Source organism: Alternaria ventricosa (assembly GCF_023758065.1).
Source record: "Alternaria ventricosa strain BMP 2768 chromosome Unknown scaffold_6, whole genome shotgun sequence".
Lineage (NCBI taxonomy): Eukaryota > Fungi > Ascomycota > Dothideomycetes > Pleosporales > Pleosporaceae > Alternaria > Alternaria ventricosa.
Window position 1 is genome coordinate 1,957,850 of NW_026055686.1, and position 18,746 is coordinate 1,976,595.

Here is an 18,746-nt window from a genome sequence, read left to right on the forward strand (position 1 = left end):
ATAATTTATCAGCATCACTACGTCTTGTTAGACCCAGGCCAAATCGTACTGTTACTATCGCAATTACACACCCGATACACTTTCATCATGGAATGCTCACAAGCCCGACCTGACTTAGTTGTATCCATAGATTTTGGAATGACATGTAGGTATCGGCTCGCAGGTCTGTAGTAACCAAATACTCATCGAATTCACAGGTACTGGTGTCGCATACTGCAACGTAGCGACTGGATCTGATAATGTACGACACATTCAACGCTGGCCTGGAAGAACGCAAGCGAACGAGAACAAAGTAAGAGCTTTGATCCTATACCATGAAGTCCGAACTAAATCCCTGCAGGTGCCGACGTTGCTTGTATACCCACAGAACTCCGAAGCGCCGTCGTCATGGGGATTCCTTGCCGAAACCGCACAAGAGAGCAGTGGTGCAGGTCACGAGAGTAGGGAATGGTTCAAGATCATGCTCGACGAGGATTTACTAGAACAAATGAGATCCAAGTCCAGTGAGCCGTCGAAAGTACCACACATCAAGGAAGTGGAGAAATGGTAAGCTCGGTGCTTGAAGTCGGTCTCGCAGTGAACTAACGGTTCTCCAGGTACAAGGATTATTTCAGCTACCTCTACCGTACGATCGAAGCGCGACTACGAGGCGAACTCGCGAGCCGATGGGAAGACGCGAACATCGAGTTCATCTTCTCGGTACCTACAACATGGAAGCCTATACCCACTGTGGAACGATTCAGGAAGACGATCTCCGCAGCTGGTTTTGGGTCGTGCGCCAGCCACACAGCATCGATAGGGCTCACGGAAGCTGAAGCGGCGGCGGTACATACAGCGCGCAGCATGCCTGGTATCTTCAAGGTGAGTCGCCCAGCAACCCCTGGCATTCTCGTGCAGACGATGACTTTGCCAACAGGAGAACGAGTTACTCTTCGTATGCGACGTGGGTGGAGGTACAACGGTGAGAAAGCATCGTAGTGCCGCCTCATGGCTAGTTCGCTGAGTGTTATAGGACCTATCGGTTTTCCGAGTGAAGAACACTCAAGGTGGCTCTCTTACTCTCGAACAGATTGACGTTGTATTCGGTGGGTCCCTCACAGCAATATACCGATGCTATGCTGACTCCACGGAGGTGCCACTATCGGAGCCGCACAGCTCGACAGTCTATACGAAAAAGAAGTGCTACAGCGATTGGAGCATGCCGACCGACTTCAGCCAATGGGACTTCAGGATATACATCAGGCGGCATGGGAAATGCGAATCTCGAAGGAATACCAAAAGTTTGTTTGCATCATCGAAGAGAGCGATGACAACCTGACTGACTGCCCAGTGCAAAATGCGATTACGGCTCGGAAGAATCTTTGATGGACACCGAGACCTTTGCGGTGCGGGTGCCCAAACTGAATAAGGCGTACACCAATCGAGAATGCGCTATCAGCGGTGGCGACATGTACTTCCAACGGTTAGACTCACGCGTGCAACGCACTCGCGTCATCTTCGACTAAAACTTGTGTAGCGATGATTTGAAGGGCTTCTTCGATACTCAGGTGTCTAAACTTTTCGACATGATGGACAAACAGCTCGCTCGTGTACAGCAAAAGTTCCCATCCGAACAAGTGGTACGTCAATTGATATATCATGCTACAAGATCATGTTCTAACCCAGTGCAGTCGCATCTCGTCCTCTCCGGAGGCCTCGGCAACTCCGCATACGTTCAGAACTGTCTACGAAGCCGATACGCGTTTGGCAGTACACCGCACTCCAACGCACAGCATATGCAGATCCGCATCGCACCCGACCCCCAACTCGTGGTCTGCAAGGGCAACGTAGCCGACCGTGTGCAGAAGCTCAAGACCGGGCAGTCGGTACTTGGGTGGCGATGTAGCCGTGCATCATACGGAACGATGTGCAAGATGCTGTACGACCCGTTCAACCTCGCGCACTTTGGATTGAGGACAGAAATTGATCCTTTGGACAAGAAGGAATACGTCATGGATTGTATCGACTGGTTTATCAAGCAGGTAAGCGCAATCTATGGCTACAATATCATAACAAGACGCTGACTGTATCAGGGCGAGCCAGTCTCGAGCGACTTTCCCATAGTGAAGAACTTCCAACGAAAGTGTCCACCAGCCTCATCCAAGTACCCCAACCCACCGAGAATCTACCCCACGGAAGTAATATGCACAGAAGTCGACAAGTCTGAACTTCCAACAGTAAAAAACAACGGTAGGTGTAGATCCTCGACATGACGAAACACAATACTAAGATCCTCAGCCTGCCGCTCAATCTGCAAGATCGAATCCGACTTCTCGTCGCTCCCACTTTCCCTCTTCAAGCTCAAAAATCGACACTGGTGGAACTCCGGCCCGAAATACCACCGCATCAGCTACGTCGTCAAAGTTAACCTCGGGCCCGCTGATGTATCCTTCGAACTTTGGCATAACGGTGTCAAGCTCTCAAAAGACAACTCCATCAAGGTTGAGTGGCAAGCGAGTGCACCGCCTGATCCGAACGCGACAACGATTGCGCCGGACTTTCCGATGAACAGTTTGCCGGCGGTATCGAGCTATGATGCAGCGCATCGCCGTACGGTAAGGTCGGTTGGGGATGGTGGCGGTAGGCTGGGGGCGAATTGGGGGAAGTGGGAGAACAAGACTGGTGTCAGATCTCAGGTGATGTCTGCGTCGCAAAATGGGTCCAGGGTGTGGTAGGAAATAGTATCGTTCGCCTCCATGCGCATCGTGGATGGTTTCGCTGAGATTAAACTCCTCGTACGCAGGTTGCGGTTTTCGCGCGTTTGTCGTTCCCAGAGCCATGTGTTGATCATGTTTCCGTTTCTGTAGCGAAGTCGACCAGCGCCTAAAACCGCAGGAACACGGTGTTGCAAGCATACAACATGTTTATCGCAGAGTCTCCAACGTGCCTCTCAAACCCCGTCCATTTATCATAAGGTCTATCCAAATCACAGCATCGCACAACAGGAAAAGTGCCGCAACCGCCATGAACATAATCATCAGAACGGCGAAAAATACGCCACAAGCGAAAAATAGCTGGCCGACTTTTTCTTTAACAGCAAATGGCGGATCGAATAGCTGACACCGACACATAGGACATAAATGTCCACCTGGAGATTTAACGAGCTCGGCAAGGCAGTCTCGGCCCATAACGTGGTTGCAGGGAAGGAAGAGCAACCCGGCGTGAGTAGCGTCGTCATAGGATTCCCAACAGAGGCAGCATGTGTTGTCGTTGAATGTGTCGGTCGGCACCGCCGGGAAGGTCCGCCAAGTCAAGAATTCGTCTCTGGAGACGTAGAGGCCGAGGAAATTTTCGAACATGGCTGGTGTTTAGTTGGGTTGTAGGTCTGTAGAGTTTGTTTAGTACAGCACGGAATGCGACGGCGTGTTAAGTATAAGTGAGCGGTAGGTAACCAGGGATGACAATGATTTTGGAGATGGTTGGTACCATACCATCAAATCAGTTTTCCACGCTGGACGAATGAGAAGAGGGCTGTTTGCGCATATTGGACAACGGAGTGGTAGAACCAAGGAACATGATTGTGATACAGAATGTTAATTTACTTCAATGCGTAGAAGTACACTTATTGCAGGTGGATGCCTATAAACGACGCTTAAACATTCCCGTACCTCTGCCACTGAATACCAACCCACTCATGATTGGAGTTGACCTCCAAAAATCGACGGATTATAGATGGTCCCTCCGTATAGCAAACTTATTACGATTTGAGCAAAGCATAAGCGAACCAAAACGACCGAGAATACGGTCGTTGAGAAGATGACACGGTCGCGCCGACTCAATAGTCGAAGATCCATGCAACCCACGGGTGCGCTAAGTGCGATGGCGCAGAGGAACAGCACTGGAAGCTTCTGCCACTGCCATGGGGTCTGGAAAAGCTCGTCTACTAGGTAGAAAACGTCGGTCTTCACCGCCAAGGCTTTGGACCGTCCTGATGAAATCAGGAGATGAACATAGAGGGCTTGAACGTACGCGTAAATCCGCCTCCCCAGTTCCAGCTGGGGTTGTAAGATCGGGTTCCTCGGATATATGTCGGTCAGGCGCTGTAGAACGAAGTCGATCTGGTAGCATACGTTCGACATGTAGTACCAGGAGTTGACGACCTTGACTGGAAACCTGATCCAGGCTGGAAGTCTGTACCAGAACGGTTGGAGTGACGGTTGGAGTGTGTACCAGAACGCCTGGAGTCGACCGAAGGCGAACATTGCCCAAACTTGCAGACGTATAAAGTAGTCCAGAAGGATACGTCCGAGAAAAACGTTGGTAGGAGGCTGAAACCATACTGCTCGGCAGATGGGACATTTGTCTCCATTCGGGGCGTTGGTCATGTCTTCGAGGCAGACGTCTCCGAATACGTGATCGCAAGGCTGCACGCGAACAGCGCGGTGATCTTCGTCATATGGACCCCAACCTAAGAAAATTAGTACATAGTTACATATCAGGTGAGGGGGAAGTACTTACAGAACGTGCACTTGTCTTCGTAGAATTTGTCTTGGTCGCTAGCGCGGACGACATTCTTCTCCAGGAAGGTCGTCTTCGTAATACCGAATAGCTTTTCGAACATGGTTGTTGTTTAGGTTGTGGTGGTGAGTTTGGGAAGCTGTTGTAAGAGCCACGCGATTTTAAATAGTCGTGCAGACGTGTCAGTCCACTCCAATGTATTGGAAAAAGGATTGAAGGACAGGGCGCATTGTGAAATAACTCAAGTTGTTGGAGAGTGAAAGATAAGGTGAAATTTGAGAGAACATTCACTCGTGATAACTGCGGTGACCAGAGGCGACGAGCCAACCACACATCCCGCATTCATACGACTAATAGGTAAGGAGATACTCTACGAAAGAGAGAAATATCGCATCTCCGGGAACCTTCATTGTAATTATTGCGTATAAGTACAGTTCATAAAGCGAGAGGCGACCATTGGTGATGTGTGAAGTGCTGGTGTGGGCGCCACATCAAGCCGTCTACATCCATGAACCAGAACCTGTAATATCCTTCGGAACTTCCAAACTCGGACGAATGAGCAAAGGGAAGAGATGAGTGGAAACCATAGTCGGTAAGCATGGAGGAAAGACGCGGGCAGTCTCCACGTGGATCCGCGTCACGGGCGCAGTTTAGCCGAGCACTAGCGCGCTGGCGCGCCAGCTACAAAACCCCGCCAAAAACTATTTCCTTGCTCCTCCAACGGCCTGCCTCGCCAACGCTGCGTTTCTTTGCACACCTACAGACACTCTCTCGAGAGCACGTCCTACCCTGCAAATGAGAAATTCGGAGTAATCTTCACTTTTTATCACGCCCACTTTGTGGGCTGTACTGCTCGTAAGAGCCTGGCGTAACTCACGTCTGCATCCGGCATCAGAAAACTCAGGGCGCCAGAAAGCGCGACTTCCTTGCTTCGGCCGGAGGGAGCGTGGAACTGGTGGCCCTATGGGAGTCGGTGCGAAGATTGTGTGCTTTGAACCTTCGGGTGAGAGGTGACACTGTAGTACAATACGCAGCGTACTTGACCTTTAGTAGCCTTTTGGGCGAAAGAGGGCACGGTATCATTCGATTCTGATTACTCTGGCGAGGCAGGCCGTTCACCCTTTTTTTACTATGTAAGTGCGCTTTGCGCTGTCTTCTCTGGTTCGAGGATACTGCTAATAAAAACTCATGCGAATCCAACCTAACGAAGCGCTACGACTACTGCGCGATCTTCCTTTTGTCTTCTACCTGAAGCGCTTACTCCTGCGGCTCCGATGCCACGTCCTTCTCCAGCGCATACATGATGTCTGTCCGCAACGTATATTTGGTACCCTTCACAACGTCATCGCCCGAGTGAATGAGGAAGCGATGCTGGAAGAGCAGTACGCGTCCGGCCTTTGGCACAACGTCGATACGGCGCTTCATACTGCTGTTGAAGAATGTAGTGGCGCCGCCCTCGAGCTGTTTCTCTCCGCTCTGCGATACCGCGTCATTCAAGTAGAGATGCACGGTGAAATAAGAGCGCTCGGTGCCGTCGGGCGTTTCGTAGGTCCCATCGCAATGCGCTGATCTAGTCAGCAGCTATAGTCGCAAGATGCAATGCAATACATACGTTTGAAATACTCCCCGCCGATGTACTTGAGATAGCGCCCACGTTCATTGAGTCTGGTCACCTTCCACGTCTCGCCCCGTCTCGCTGGGCCGTTGCCTGTGACCTCGACCCAGTTCTGCAATCGATGGATCTCAGGCACCGAGGCCTCTATCCTCGCCCATAGCTTGGCCATGATGTCTTTGTTGTCCCAGATGATGCGCCCACACTTTCTCGTGTCCTCATACATAGCCTGCATGCCTCCACCAACGTTGACCAGAGCTCTTTCCCACTTGCCGTTTGTGGTCGCCTCGGCTGCTTGCAACAAAGCGTTGCACTCGTCTTCAGAGAGGACACCATCGAGTATGACAGCCCATGACTTTTCGTCTTCTAACAGGCCAGCCTTTTTGAAATCAATTTTTGACCTGGTCAAATTGGGCGCTGGGCCTTCGAGGAACCCATTGGGCAGTGTATATGTGGAGGGCGGAGGGCTGGGCTGGACGGATGTCCGACCTTCGCGGGTGCGAAGCAGGTCTTCCTTCAAGTCAGTGGGTAAGGTTCCAGCAGCTGCCATTGTTGATAGATATCGCACTGAAACTGAGAAGGCTCGCAAAGGAAGCATGTCCTGGAATGTAGTTTTGAATTTACGCAGACTATAAAGGCTGCGCCGGGCTGTGAAACCAGCTGACTGCTGCCTGGAAGCCGTCGATCCATACGAGAGGCATTGAGGCCATAAGGCGTCTGTCTTACATTTCGTGCTTATCGCCTACACAGAACGCGTGAAAGCTTTGAGGAGCGACTTCCTGCTCATCTTATGCCTTGGTTGCCCCGGAAGAAACAAGCAGTAGCTCCATGACGACGGGTCCCTGGGGTGGCCAAGGGACGATGATCGGCGAAAAGAAAGCACAGTAGCTGGACAAATTACTTCTAGACATTCGGCTGCTGGCTTCTGCGCTGTGTTCTCAACGTTTCACCTACCATGGGTGACAGCTGCCTTGTTAGCTGTCCAGGTGTTGCTGGGTGCTGGGGTGGCAGGGACTGTCACGTGGAAAGGCAGTAGCTATTCGCGGCCCTTCTCGACCCTCACAGCCTCGCGTTTCAGGCACACGGGCTGCATCCGAGCTGCATCATCATCGTCACCGCGCACGACTGATCCACCAGCTCATCCACAGGACACGAGTCGGACGCAGCACAGTGAAGGCAGTTTCATGTGACCCGTTGCTTCTTATCGACACCAGCGCCGTCGTGCAGTGCGCGACCCAAGCCCATCGCAAGCCACTGCCGCTGCCTCCCTGCTCCGCCAACCGTCGCGCCAAGCTAGAGGTGCCGACTTCACTCCTAATTTCCCGCTGCCACGCCAGCTTCACGACGCTCCGAGGCGCTGACGCGACGCCGCAAAGCTCAATTCCCGCGACCTGACCGCCGTTGCCCATTTCCCACCGTCTATCAACACGTCGTCCCTGGCGTCGCGACCGGCCGGACCACCACGCTCGCCGTTCGCTCAGCAACCACAGCACTAGTCACGCAAACACACCGCCCGCCGCCAGCCTACGCCAGACCCTGCGTCTATCGTCTATCGCCTATCGATACCTGCCATTCTTCACCCACCAGCGACGATCGTCGCGCGCCTCTCGTTAACACCACCTCTCCCGACTCACCGCAGTCATGTCGCACCCCCAGGATGCCGGCTCCCCGGTGCCTCCAGCCCACCGCAATCGATTCCCAACGCTCTTCGAGGTCCTTAGTAGGACAACGAGACCACCGCTAGATCTCTTCTCCTTCTACATCTACATGCGCGACCAGCAGCGCTCTGTGGACTACTTGGACTTCTGGTAAGACACTCCCGTGTCCAGGCTCTTGGACCACGCTGACCACCAACAGGCTCGATGTGTCGCAACACTTGCAGCTATGTAGGCTTTACGTCCGACGGTTACACAGGAGCATGATAGAAGAAACTCCTGATCTTGAGAAAAACAGTAGGCGTTCGTCCTACATGTTGAACAATGCTGGAGAAGGCCCTTCTAACGAGAAAGGTGAGAATTTGTCTGACCAGCGCTTGTCCGCCTTTCTTCGTTCCGACCGCGGCAGCCGCAACCACTCGCCACAAAACAGTCAGGGTAGCAATCAGAGCCGAGAGTTCCCGCGTCCAAGCCTGAACTTGCTAGACACTCCAGGTGATTCGAGCTCGCCCGGCCAGAACTCGTCCACCGACAACACACAGCCAAGCAGAGAGGACTTGCGCGCGTCGGCAGAGAAGATCCTGTACACGTACTTGCTCCCTGGGTCCGAGCGAGAAATCATCATTCCCCAGAGCATCCTGACCGAGGTTCAAGATGCCATAGAAGGGCCAGAGCAGCGTGCGGATCCTGAGCTCTTTGATAGTGCCAAAGACTACGTCTTCCAAGCCATGGAGCGCGACGCATACCCGGGCTTCCTGCAGAACAAGGGTCTCGGCAACCTCGTGCCCCAGAGCATGATGCTCCGTCTCATAGTAGGACTGATCAGCTTCTTTGCAGCCATGTGGACGTCCTTCATTCTCATATTCCTTGACAAGTCAAGAAGCACGCGCTGCTGGGTATGTCGTCTTTCGGTTATAGAATGGAGAATCAACTAATGTTCTGCGCAGATCATCCTCCCATTCACTATCGCCATCTACCTCATCTTCACGCACCAGTACATGCTTGACCCAATCCTCGCCCTGGCTGGATACAGCGAGTACACCTTCTTCGACTTCAACCGGATCAGGGAGCCATTCGTCAAGAAGACGCTGAACAGGCGCTCCATCACTGTCATGGTCATGTTCCTGGCTGTCACGGTGGCTGTCTGCTGTCTCTTCATCTTCGTTCCAGGCAAGCGCCTGTAAGCCAGTGCAGCTGCATGGCTTGTTTTGATACCACATGTAATGTTTGTTTATTCTTGGCGTTGTCAGAAAGCGAAGCGCGGAGGGAATCAAGGCCAGCGGGGACATGGAGAAGATACCCCCTCGCTTCGTCGCCATCCGACCTCGAGCAGGCTTTCCTTTGTTTTTGACCTATGCTTGGATTGGCCATGTTCTGGTTATGGACGGCTGTTCTCTTTCTCGAGCATGGTGTTAGGCGTTCTCTGTGAGACGATCAATAGCGAGTTCAACTGAGATATAACCCCACCAATCGATATTCATCATCAGCAATGCTCAAATGCCATGTGAAAGTAGTCAAGCGTGAGATGTATGCACCCCTGATTGACGTTTGGCGAGCCGTTAGGTGTGGAGTTGGTGCATGCACGCCAAGGCGCAATGACGTGAACCGCGGCCGGCTTTCACAACGTCGAAGTGCATCTTACGTCCATTATCGGCAGAGTGCGCGCATCAGCAGTCGCGCCCTGTATAGCTCTACCAACACCACTACCAGCCCTTCATAGACTGAAGCCTTGATCCTCCAGTCGCCTGCAATCGCGACATCTGACGTGCCAAACCTTCTTGCAGCTACAGGCACTAGCGGAGTGGATAGCAGCAACCAGCAAAATGAGCGGGCCAACAGCTAAGAGCAAGAGAGGGCCGACGGTGCTCATGACCGACAGCCGCGACGCTGCACCCCGAGCACCCCAACGACCCGGTGCAGGACAGCGACAGGCGACAGGCGCGCGCTTGATCTCGGTGGACAACATCCTGCAGTACGCCTCGGACATTCCCTCGCAGCAGCAGCGACGCGGCCCACCTGGCAACGCCAACCGCCCCATCATGCACACGCGCACCCCCAGCGGACGCCATCCGCTCGATCCCAGACTCACTGGCCGCCTCATCCCCCAGCACATGCCCACGCGCTCCAGCAAGCTCAGCGAAAAACTCGTCCTGCTGCCCGAGACGGAAGGCCAGGAAGAGGACGAGAAGGGCGACTTTGACGACGACGAGTACGAGGGCCCGCCCACCGACGAAGACCTCGCGCGACGGACTCCCAAGGGTGGTCCAAACGACAAGAGCTATGCAGAGCGCCTGCCCAAAGCAAGGCGGACGGACAAGCTGTCGCGCGTCACGGCCTACTGCACCGCCCAGGCCTACAAGATGAAGAGCACCGCCCAGTTCGTCAAGGACACACACAATGCGCGCACCAAGCTGTACGACGACTGCCTCTACACGGTATACCATCTCCCGCTGCTGCCCGGAAACGATGGCTACCGCGTCCGCAGTAGCCCGGCGCTCAAGAGCCCAGGTGGAAAGACGGTGCTCGACGAGGAGATTGAGCGCAACGAGCAGCGCGATCACCACGAGGGCTATTTTGGCGACGACGAGACATACTACGTGCGCGACGACCACGAGCTCGACCAGCCCTGGGACGGCATGCACGACCGCCGAGACTCGACCGAGAACTCCAGAATCGCGCCCAATGCGCTGACTTTCGGCGAGATGTTCGTCTTCTCGTACGGTGTCGTCGTTTTCTGGAACTTCACAGAGAAGCAGGAGAAGGACATCTTGGCCGACCTTACCTTCTCTGCCGTCGCTACCGGAATCAACATCGCATCCCGACCCTTAGCCGAGTCCGACTTCGAGACGGAAGAGTTCCACTTCGAATACAACCCCGAGATCCAGCGACCCCGCGTCTACAACGATATGATTACCCTCAAGAGCGGAGACCACATGATCAAGCTAGCCATGAGCCACGCCATCGCGCAGAGCACCAAGCTTAGTCTGTTTGAGGAGAGCATGAGCCGGACGATGCTTGCCGCGCAATACGTACCGAAGCGCTTAGCACTTACCGGAAAGTTGGGCATGAGGAGAACGGATGTAGTCAAGATGATTGGACAACTCTTCACCAGCCGCGTCGAGGTGAACCTGTGTACGTATTGAGACACCCTCTCACGACCTATCAACTACTAATCACTCTTTCAGCATCCAATATGCTCGACACCCCAAGCTTCTTTTGGGACTCTGAACCTACCCTCCACCCACTCTACACCGCCGTCCGCGAATACCTCGAGATCAAACCCCGCATCCAAGTTCTCAACGAGCGATGCCAAGTCTTCTTAGATCTGGGCGAGATCCTCTCCGACTCCATCAGCGACAAGAAGATGACGAAGATTACGTGGATCATCATCGTACTCATTGTCCTGAGTATCTGCATAACGTGTCTGGAGGTGCTGCTCCGGTTCGCTATTCTGCAAAAGGGCAGGACTAATGTTCCTGTGGCTGGAGATCTAGAAATCAGAGCCGTGGGCGGACTCAAGGGTATGGGTCCGCCTGCGTATGCTGGGCCGGGCCTACTCGCTGCGAGGAGTTTGGTTTGGTTTGGCAGTGGGGTGAAGGGTCTTTTAGTTGGTTGAGCGCATGACGTGTGATAGGGAACAGAGGGGTAATAAAGATCACGATGACATGGATCGATTGGTTATCCCACGGGCATCTACAAGAAGGCGCATTGCTATTCGGTCGCGTTGATATCATTATTCTAGGCATCAGCGATGGGCGTTTCTGGTCGGCGCCAAGGGTGTGTTCTTTAGTTCTACAAACTCTAGACTGGGTATACGTGTAATTCTGAAGGGTCCAGTTCCAGACAAGAGCGCATTGTCAAGCTCCCTTCCCCCTCATCCTCTCTTCTGCATCGTGATCAAGCACAGCGCATACGTGTAGTCTTTTCAAGTATCAATTTCCAGACAAGTCAAGTCATCCACGTTTACCTGCCATGTTCCCCGCTCTTCCATCGTGATCAAAACCTCCCTTTCATCGCTAGGCTGTGTAACTTCAATAGGCTCTATGCCAGACTAAATACATCATTATGTCTTGTACCCCATCCAGCCCTCCTACCTATCATCATAAAATCCCCCCTTTGTATTCCCACATCCCCCTCCCAGCACTTTGATCCTCCATCTCCCATCCACATCCTCACCACCCACCACCCACCAAACCAACAATGAAACTCACCACCCCCCTCCTAAACCTCCTCACCCTAACCACCCTCCTCATCCCCTCCACCTCCGCCCACAAAGACAAGAAGAAAGCCGCCGCAGAACTCAACCGCGACATGACCGCCCACACCCTCGAAGCCAAAGCCGTAAACTACATGGTCTTTGTCGAGCCCCTCTGGCACTTTATGCAGATGTGGAAGAACCATGAGGCTACGTATGGTGTTACGGATTTGACCTGGGTGACGGATGTGTGTACGGGGGTTGACGATAGGCCGTTTCATTGGGACTGTGAGTTTATTGGTTGAGGAGAAGGGGGGAGAGGGATGGAGAGCTGACGGAAGGTAGTTAAACCGGCGTGTATTCGACATGATTTTGCGTATAATAATTTTAGGAGACAAGGGAGGTTGGGTCATGTGAGTTATTGCTTCCTTTCTTCACCATTACCGCGCTGGTCTTTTTCTTGTTTCTTGTTTCTTGTTTTCCAATACACGAGAGCCACAAACTCACTAAGCCAAACAACAGCAAGCCCGCAAGAAAATCGACAAGAACTTCAAGCAGGACATGTACGATCAATGCGAGAAGGAAAAGCATAAACATATGTGCCGGATTGGCGCGAAGCTTTATTATGCCGGTGTGAGAGTTATGGGAAGGAGGGATTTGGTTGAGCCGGAGACGAGCATGATGCATGCGACTGGAATCGCCCATGCTACCACCGAGGACACTGCTGCCATCGCTGCCATTGCCGTCGACTCCGGTGTTGAGATTAGTGCTGAAGAGAGGGCTCAGAAGGTGTTTGAGGCTTGGATTGCGGAGCTGCGAGCGCATCCTGAGGTGTTGATAGAGATGACGGAGAAGGATTTGGAGAATGTGGAGGTGGCGCTTGATGAGGGGATTAAAGACATCGAAAAGGGTGATGATGTGCAAGAAGAGATGGCTGCTGTTGGTCTCTGATGAATTTTGCGAGCTACTGGGACGACGCAAGCATATCCGCTGTGTCACGGTCCAAGAGATCTCCGTATCTCCACCCATGCACGATATCTACAATCCAGTACTACCAATAGCAATACCACCCCATCTACCCCACCCCTCTACGTCTACTCCTTATCCACAGCAAAAGCCTTCAAATCATCCATCGCCACCCCCTTCAACGCCTTCTCATTCGTCGCCTTGAGCACAACCCTCGGCACCTTCTTATCATCCATGCCCGTCCTCGCATCAAACGCCTCCTTCCACCTGCTCACACAAAGACACCACTTGCATCCATCCGTCAGCCCCACTTGGCGCAAGTCGTTGCCCCGCGCGGCAGAGAAGTCGAGGAACTCTTTCGATACGACACCTGCGATGGCGTGGTTGCCGGCGTCCGAGGCGGGCACTTCGCAGTAGCCTGAGCGCGTGAAGCCGGTTAGGGGCTGTGTCGAGTGGAGCGCGAGGGGTTGCTTGAAAACTGTGGTGTGTTAGTCGTGGTGGGCTGGTGATGGGTGTCCTTGTATACGTCTGGCATGGACATGCCGCCTGTTCATTATCGAATCGCAAACACCCGTCGCAGTGCATGAACGACGTTGAGACTGCGAAACGCGTGCCTGAAGATCCCAAGTCCGCGACGAAACTGTTTCATGCAAATGAACACAGGATCGGGATGTCGCGTAACCGTTTGGCTGGATCCCCAACGTTGAGACTTGAGACAAGCAATGCGGGATCCCCGATGTCTTGTCTCCCCTTCTCCAATTGAACCATGTGATGTTACGTACCGTTTAGAGACATACTGCCAGCTTCTTCCCGTTGCTTTTCCCCGTGATTCTGCACCGGCGCTCTTTCCCACTTAATCTGCACGTCGTGAACGTGAGCGTATTCGCGTTTCGGAGCTGTTCGTGCTGAACGTGTAAAGTTGGAGAGGAGATTGCGTAGTAAGCGCATGAGTGAGGATGTGGCAGGAGCACGCGCGGTTATTAACGTGCACACAATGGTTGACGGCTTGACGGGTGGTGGTGTGCTCAAGATGGCGTCAAGGGAGCGTTAGAGCGGAGGTTTAGCGCGTAGGGCTGAATGGATGACGTTTGGCAGGGGGGTAGCTGCCGCAGATCTCGAGAGCTGCGCGATCGGCTGTTGCACCATCGTGGGCCGCGGCTGGGATCTGGGCGTTGGGCGTCTTTGCCGGGGAGCGGGCCTGGGAGCGGCGATCGGCGCGACGATCTAGATTGTGATGCCATCGCATGTGGTGATGGGCGCAATTGATCTGTCGTCCCTCATATTGTTATTCGGGGTCTTGACGTGCTGGATGTGGTGTTTGTGCAGGCTGCAGCAATCATGTCTTTACCCAGCATGTGGCGTTAGCAGACTCTAAGCAGACTATAGGCACCACGAAGTGATCGGCATGTCTGGACAGAGTTCGCACGGAGGTTTATTCATGTTGAGAAAGGCTGCATCATCTGGGATGGTATTGATTTGGAGTGATTGAAACAGAGCTACTGCGCTATGCAATTGTTCGTAGATGACCCTTTTCTGTAACCGACAGCATTAAGATATCATCGCAGTCGTGGATGTAGAGAGCGATCGTGGGCGACACGTATTGATGAGTAAGGAAAGTAGAAAATATACAAAAACACCGTATCCCAAATGCATCCGTGACCGGTCTTGCCATCCAAACGCCGCCAGTAGGAAAGAGCCCAAACACCTTTTTGTGGGTATGCAATTCGCTGCCATCCTTAGGAGATCGGTAGGCCGTGGGTATATATGCAGGTTGTAATGTAGTAAGTCGTATGCGCACTAAGCGCAGCGTCGTGAGTGACAGGTAGTGTGCGGTGCTCATCGGTGCACGGCACCCGCCTTGATCTCTCTCTTCATCTCCTCGAGCTTCTTATGCATCTTTAGGAGGTCGTTCCTCTGCGCCTCGGTCGGGGGCTTCTCCGCCTCCGTCAGCTGCCAGTACAGCTCCTCGTACTTCTTGTAGTACTTCTGGAACCTCTGCGAGAGCTCGACAGTCTGTCGGAAGCTCAAGTTGGGCATGGAGGGGGAGGTGGTCGATGTGGAGGAGGCGCCTGGGGATGCGCGTGGGTTGTTGTGGTGGTAGCGCGAGGCGAGGCCGGTGTCGATGTTAGCGACCTTGCGGACCTTGGGCGCAGTGGTGGGAGTGTTGGAGGAGGAAGAGTCGTCCGACTTGCGCTTCAAGGAGCTAGTACTGGAAGGGGTAGAGCCGTTGGCCTTGCCGTTGGTGTGAGAGGGGGTGTGAGTAGGAGTTGCGCGGTCGCCACTCGGCTTCTTCACAGCCAGGTTGTGGTTGTGGATGTCGCTGTCGATGTCGTTCGCCTTGCGCTTGAGCGAACGGTCAGAGTTACCACCGGACTTGGCGGGCGATGGAGCTGCCGCAAGCGCCTTGTGGACTGGGTGCGAGTCCTCGAAGTCACTGGCATTGACAGGCGGCGAAGCGGACAACGGTGAAGGATTCTTTGGCTTGGTGTTGATGGGCATGGTGGGCTTGAAAGGCCGGTTGGCGGGGCGATCTCGCTGGGAATCGCGGCCACTCATCTTGGGTTTTGCGCGTGGGTTGGTGGTGCCTTCTGAAGCGGGGGCTTTCTTGTTGCGTATTTTCGAGGCGTCGGTAGCTGGTGTATTGGATTTGGAAGGTGCGACGGGGCGAGAAGTTGAGCTTGAAGGCGTCGAAGAGGCTGGGGTTGTTGCTATTGTGGGCTGCTCCTCCTTCACCTCTTTCACGCTCACTTCCTTCGCGGCCGCGGCTGCCTTCTCACGGGCCAAGTACTTCTCCTTCATGGACGACTTCGGCTTGATCTCTACTTCCTTGGCGGCCTTGGGCTTCTTCTCGACTGCAGGCTTGTCGGCAGCCTTCTTCGTGACCGTCTTCTTCTTGGTGAGATCAGATATCTTGTGCATTGGGGTGCTCGCTTTGGGCTTGGCTTCAGGCGCTTTCACCGTCGAACGCGACAAGCATATGCCCTGGCCTCTCTGGTCACGGGGCAGCAGGATCTGCCAGAGCTTGTCGTCCTTTGCCAGCCGCTGGCGGTCGAACGACTTGATGGCGGCATCAATGGCCTGCTGCCGGTCCTCGTCGCTCTGGTAGGGGAACTTGAACGGATTCACCTCACGGAACGACTTGTCCGTCAGCTGCCACTTGTCGGCGTCGGCAGTGGAGCGCTTGGCGATCTTGGGCAGGACATCTCGTATGTTGGCCAGCGACGTCCTGCAGGTGGCGGCGAGAGAGGCCTCGGTGGCGGGCTCCCGCGCAAGGAGGTGGATGATGGGCACCCGGAGCGCGCTGACGATCACGTCATGGCTATTGCTCGGCTGCGAGGTGGGAGCCCGCTTGTGCATGGGCGACGACGACGCGCTGAGCGAGGGCGAGCCCAGCATGGAAGGAGCGAGGTGCGATGCCTTGAAGCCCGTCGACGGGAAGCGGCGATGGGCTGGTGTGCGCCCGGGAGCAGCATCGCCGACAATGGTCCTGCAGCAATCTTTGTCAGTCCTGGTATACACAACTTCGTCTCATCATGGCAATCATCCGCGACAGGGGTGCTCGAGTCTCTCGACTTGATGCCAGAGATCGTGGGCAGCCATGGGATACCGGGGAGGCATACTTGTTGGCTTCCTTGAACTCTGATATCGCAGCCATGTTACTCCGTAGCTGCTCCAGCGCCGAGTCTACGCCTGCCGTCACGTCCTCCGCCTTATGCACCATCAGACTGTGGTTGATCATGCCCGCGAACTCGAGGCTGTCCGGGCTGCCAGTCCCGCTGGACTTGTACAATTCGTATCGGTGGAGCTCGCTGCTGCTCTGCAGCATGTGCGTCTTGTCGCCATACTTGAGTTGCTGTTGTTGTGGTTAGCCCAGCTCGTGCCAGCCCCCATTCCGGGTCGAACCACCCAGGAACACCTAGGTAGCAACACAACACCAAGCGTGCACACATACTGGAGTCCGTCCGAAGATTATCTGCGGTGATTTTCCGCTCCTGACACTGGCCAGGAGCTCGTCGACAATGTCCTGGGTAATGTCCACCTGCATGGCCTGCACAGGCGGTCGTCTGTCGTCCTTAAGTCCGGCGTCGCTATCCGGAGCCCCGACAAGGGCTATGCCGCCCGGGGGAAGCAGCGAGGTCGCCATGTTGGTATTTTTGGCGTCTATGGAATCAAAGAGGCGGAACGAGGTGTGAAGCTCGCACCCGGATGTTGCTAGGAGAGGCAATGCATGGAGAGAGCACCCAGGCACTGAGCGAAGAGCAAGCAGTGCAGTCGGGTCCGAGGCAGAGACCCGTCACAGACGTCTCTGGCGTTTGGGTGAGGCGTTGGTAGGCTCGAGGAGGACGGAGGAACGAACAAAGGACGCTGCTCGGAGGACCGTCAGACAGGTCAGACTGTCACTGTCATAGCGCGCCCGGAATCCAGCGAGCAAGCGTGCACGGATATCAAGGTACGATGCTGAAACGATTGGTTGTCACGCACAGGATCAACGGCTGGGAGAACCAGACAATGTTGCTATAACGATGCAGTGTATTCACACGCAAAAGTGAAGGGTAGTGAGCTGGACGGAGGCCGAGCGAGTTGCGGTGTTGGGCCAGCACACATGCCTGAGAAGGCGGTGGTGCCGACAAGGGCGGTCGAGGCATAGCACGATTACGCTTCAGGGTGCCAAATCCAGCGGCGGCCCGCTTGCAAGGTACCTCGTGCTACCTCAATCTGTGGCCGCTGCAAGGCATTGCCATTCACGCCCACTGGTCCCATTTCGTTTTATTAAAACAGCATGCTCGTCACGGTACGATGCCATCATCACAGCATGCAAAAAGCGCAGAGCGACAGCTTTTGACTCGGGACTCGATCTCCAGTGCTGCGCCATATTCCAACACGCTGACCAGAGCTGCACGGTGTGCTGAGTCTGGCAAGCCTGGGCGGGTCCACCATCACTCGTGGCAGAACTGCGGGCAGCAAATGGCCTGCGTTTAAAAACGACGGGCGCGGAATTTGGGAGCCGGGTGCGCCAGGCAGGGTCGGGTATGTGCTGTACCTGTTTCGAATCCAAGCTGCCCTGTCCGTGTTTGAGACCACCGCAAGGCCATGCTTCACGTTGGCCTGCAGTTGCCCTCTCCAGTATCGTCAGTGAGGCTTTCTCCATCCATCAGGGCGCATCGCCTGACCAGAAAGATTCCTCAAGGGCTGAGGCTTTCGGTTGGGGGCATCGCGTCACCCGCGCTGTCATCCGGCGCGGCGGGTTCGGTGCTGGTTAGATCAGCTTCATCGGGAGGCGCCATGACAGGGTCATCCAAGCCCGACCTATTTTGGTGCCTGCGGAACCCTCCACCGAGAGTGGGGAGCTTGCCTCCTCGAACGACTCACTTATGGGAGCTATGGTGGAACTCTGCAAATACCAGCAGCTCTCCAAGCTTTCATCAGTGTCTCGAAACGACTACATAATTCATCGTTGATTTCGTTGCGCTTCAAAGTTTTCATGCGAGTCATGCCACTTCCTCCAACCCCCCACCTCTAGCAGTCAGCCACACTCATGGACTACGACGAACCATTTGACCAGGCGTACGTCGGCAGGCAGGGCTGCCTCTATGATTCGCAGAATATCATCGGCTGCAGCGTCAGGCGGTATGGTGGAGACTAAATCAGAGACTAGAAGCCATCCGCGTCGGAACCTCGCGTCCGGTTCGACGGCCAGCAACAATAACCGAATGCGTGAACGAACATGTTACTCAACATGTGCATGAGTAACGACGGCTGCAGGTAGACGAGCAGCGTGTGTTCGTGGTTGCTTCTGACCTTCCCGAGCACCTGCAGCGAG

At 54.4% G+C, this 18,746-nt stretch overlaps 8 protein-coding genes across 8 annotated transcripts; 4 read left to right on the forward strand and 4 right to left on the reverse strand.

Annotated features, from left to right (window-relative positions):
* Positions 1 to 87: 87 nt before the first annotated feature.
* On the forward strand, positions 88 to 2,714 carry J4E93_004747 (uncharacterized protein; the record flags this gene model as incomplete). The annotated part of the gene is made up of 12 exons (XM_049342674.1): positions 88 to 145; positions 198 to 292; positions 341 to 546; positions 597 to 861; positions 917 to 961; positions 1,013 to 1,085; positions 1,133 to 1,280; positions 1,331 to 1,462; positions 1,517 to 1,619; positions 1,671 to 2,021; positions 2,073 to 2,229; positions 2,278 to 2,714. The coding sequence occupies 12 exons, from the start codon at positions 88 to 90 to the stop codon at positions 2,712 to 2,714; spliced, it is 2,070 nt and encodes a 689-aa protein (XP_049200826.1).
* An 863-nt stretch (positions 2,715 to 3,577) lies between these two features.
* On the reverse strand, positions 3,578 to 4,600 carry J4E93_004748 (uncharacterized protein; the record flags this gene model as incomplete). Its single annotated transcript, XM_049342675.1, has 3 exons — positions 3,578 to 3,580; positions 3,843 to 4,447; positions 4,498 to 4,600. The coding sequence occupies 3 exons, from the start codon at positions 4,598 to 4,600 to the stop codon at positions 3,578 to 3,580; spliced, it is 711 nt and encodes a 236-aa protein (XP_049200827.1).
* A 1,154-nt stretch (positions 4,601 to 5,754) lies between these two features.
* On the reverse strand, positions 5,755 to 6,659 carry J4E93_004749 (uncharacterized protein; the record flags this gene model as incomplete). The annotated part of the gene is made up of 2 exons (XM_049342676.1): positions 5,755 to 6,062; positions 6,110 to 6,659. 2 exons carry the CDS (start codon positions 6,657 to 6,659, stop codon positions 5,755 to 5,757), a joined length of 858 nt encoding a protein of 285 aa, XP_049200828.1.
* Positions 6,660 to 7,750: 1,091 nt separating this feature from the next.
* Positions 7,751 to 8,948, forward strand: J4E93_004750 (uncharacterized protein; the record flags this gene model as incomplete). Its single annotated transcript, XM_049342677.1, has 3 exons — positions 7,751 to 7,917; positions 7,967 to 8,660; positions 8,712 to 8,948. The coding sequence occupies 3 exons, from the start codon at positions 7,751 to 7,753 to the stop codon at positions 8,946 to 8,948; spliced, it is 1,098 nt and encodes a 365-aa protein (XP_049200829.1).
* Positions 8,949 to 9,587: 639 nt separating this feature from the next.
* J4E93_004751 (uncharacterized protein) lies at positions 9,588 to 11,380 on the forward strand (the record flags this gene model as incomplete). Its single annotated transcript, XM_049342678.1, has 2 exons — positions 9,588 to 10,896; positions 10,950 to 11,380. 2 exons carry the CDS (start codon positions 9,588 to 9,590, stop codon positions 11,378 to 11,380), a joined length of 1,740 nt encoding a protein of 579 aa, XP_049200830.1.
* Positions 11,381 to 11,964: 584 nt separating this feature from the next.
* On the forward strand, positions 11,965 to 12,910 carry J4E93_004752 (uncharacterized protein; the record flags this gene model as incomplete). The annotated part of the gene is made up of 2 exons (XM_049342679.1): positions 11,965 to 12,207; positions 12,482 to 12,910. 2 exons carry the CDS (start codon positions 11,965 to 11,967, stop codon positions 12,908 to 12,910), a joined length of 672 nt encoding a protein of 223 aa, XP_049200831.1.
* A 143-nt stretch (positions 12,911 to 13,053) lies between these two features.
* On the reverse strand, positions 13,054 to 13,873 carry J4E93_004753 (uncharacterized protein; the record flags this gene model as incomplete). The annotated part of the gene is made up of 2 exons (XM_049342680.1): positions 13,054 to 13,403; positions 13,708 to 13,873. 2 exons carry the CDS (start codon positions 13,871 to 13,873, stop codon positions 13,054 to 13,056), a joined length of 516 nt encoding a protein of 171 aa, XP_049200832.1.
* An 888-nt stretch (positions 13,874 to 14,761) lies between these two features.
* On the reverse strand, positions 14,762 to 17,069 carry J4E93_004754 (uncharacterized protein; the record flags this gene model as incomplete). Its single annotated transcript, XM_049342681.1, has 3 exons — positions 14,762 to 16,412; positions 16,546 to 16,778; positions 16,878 to 17,069. The coding sequence occupies 3 exons, from the start codon at positions 17,067 to 17,069 to the stop codon at positions 14,762 to 14,764; spliced, it is 2,076 nt and encodes a 691-aa protein (XP_049200833.1).
* Positions 17,070 to 18,746: the final 1,677 nt, after the last annotated feature.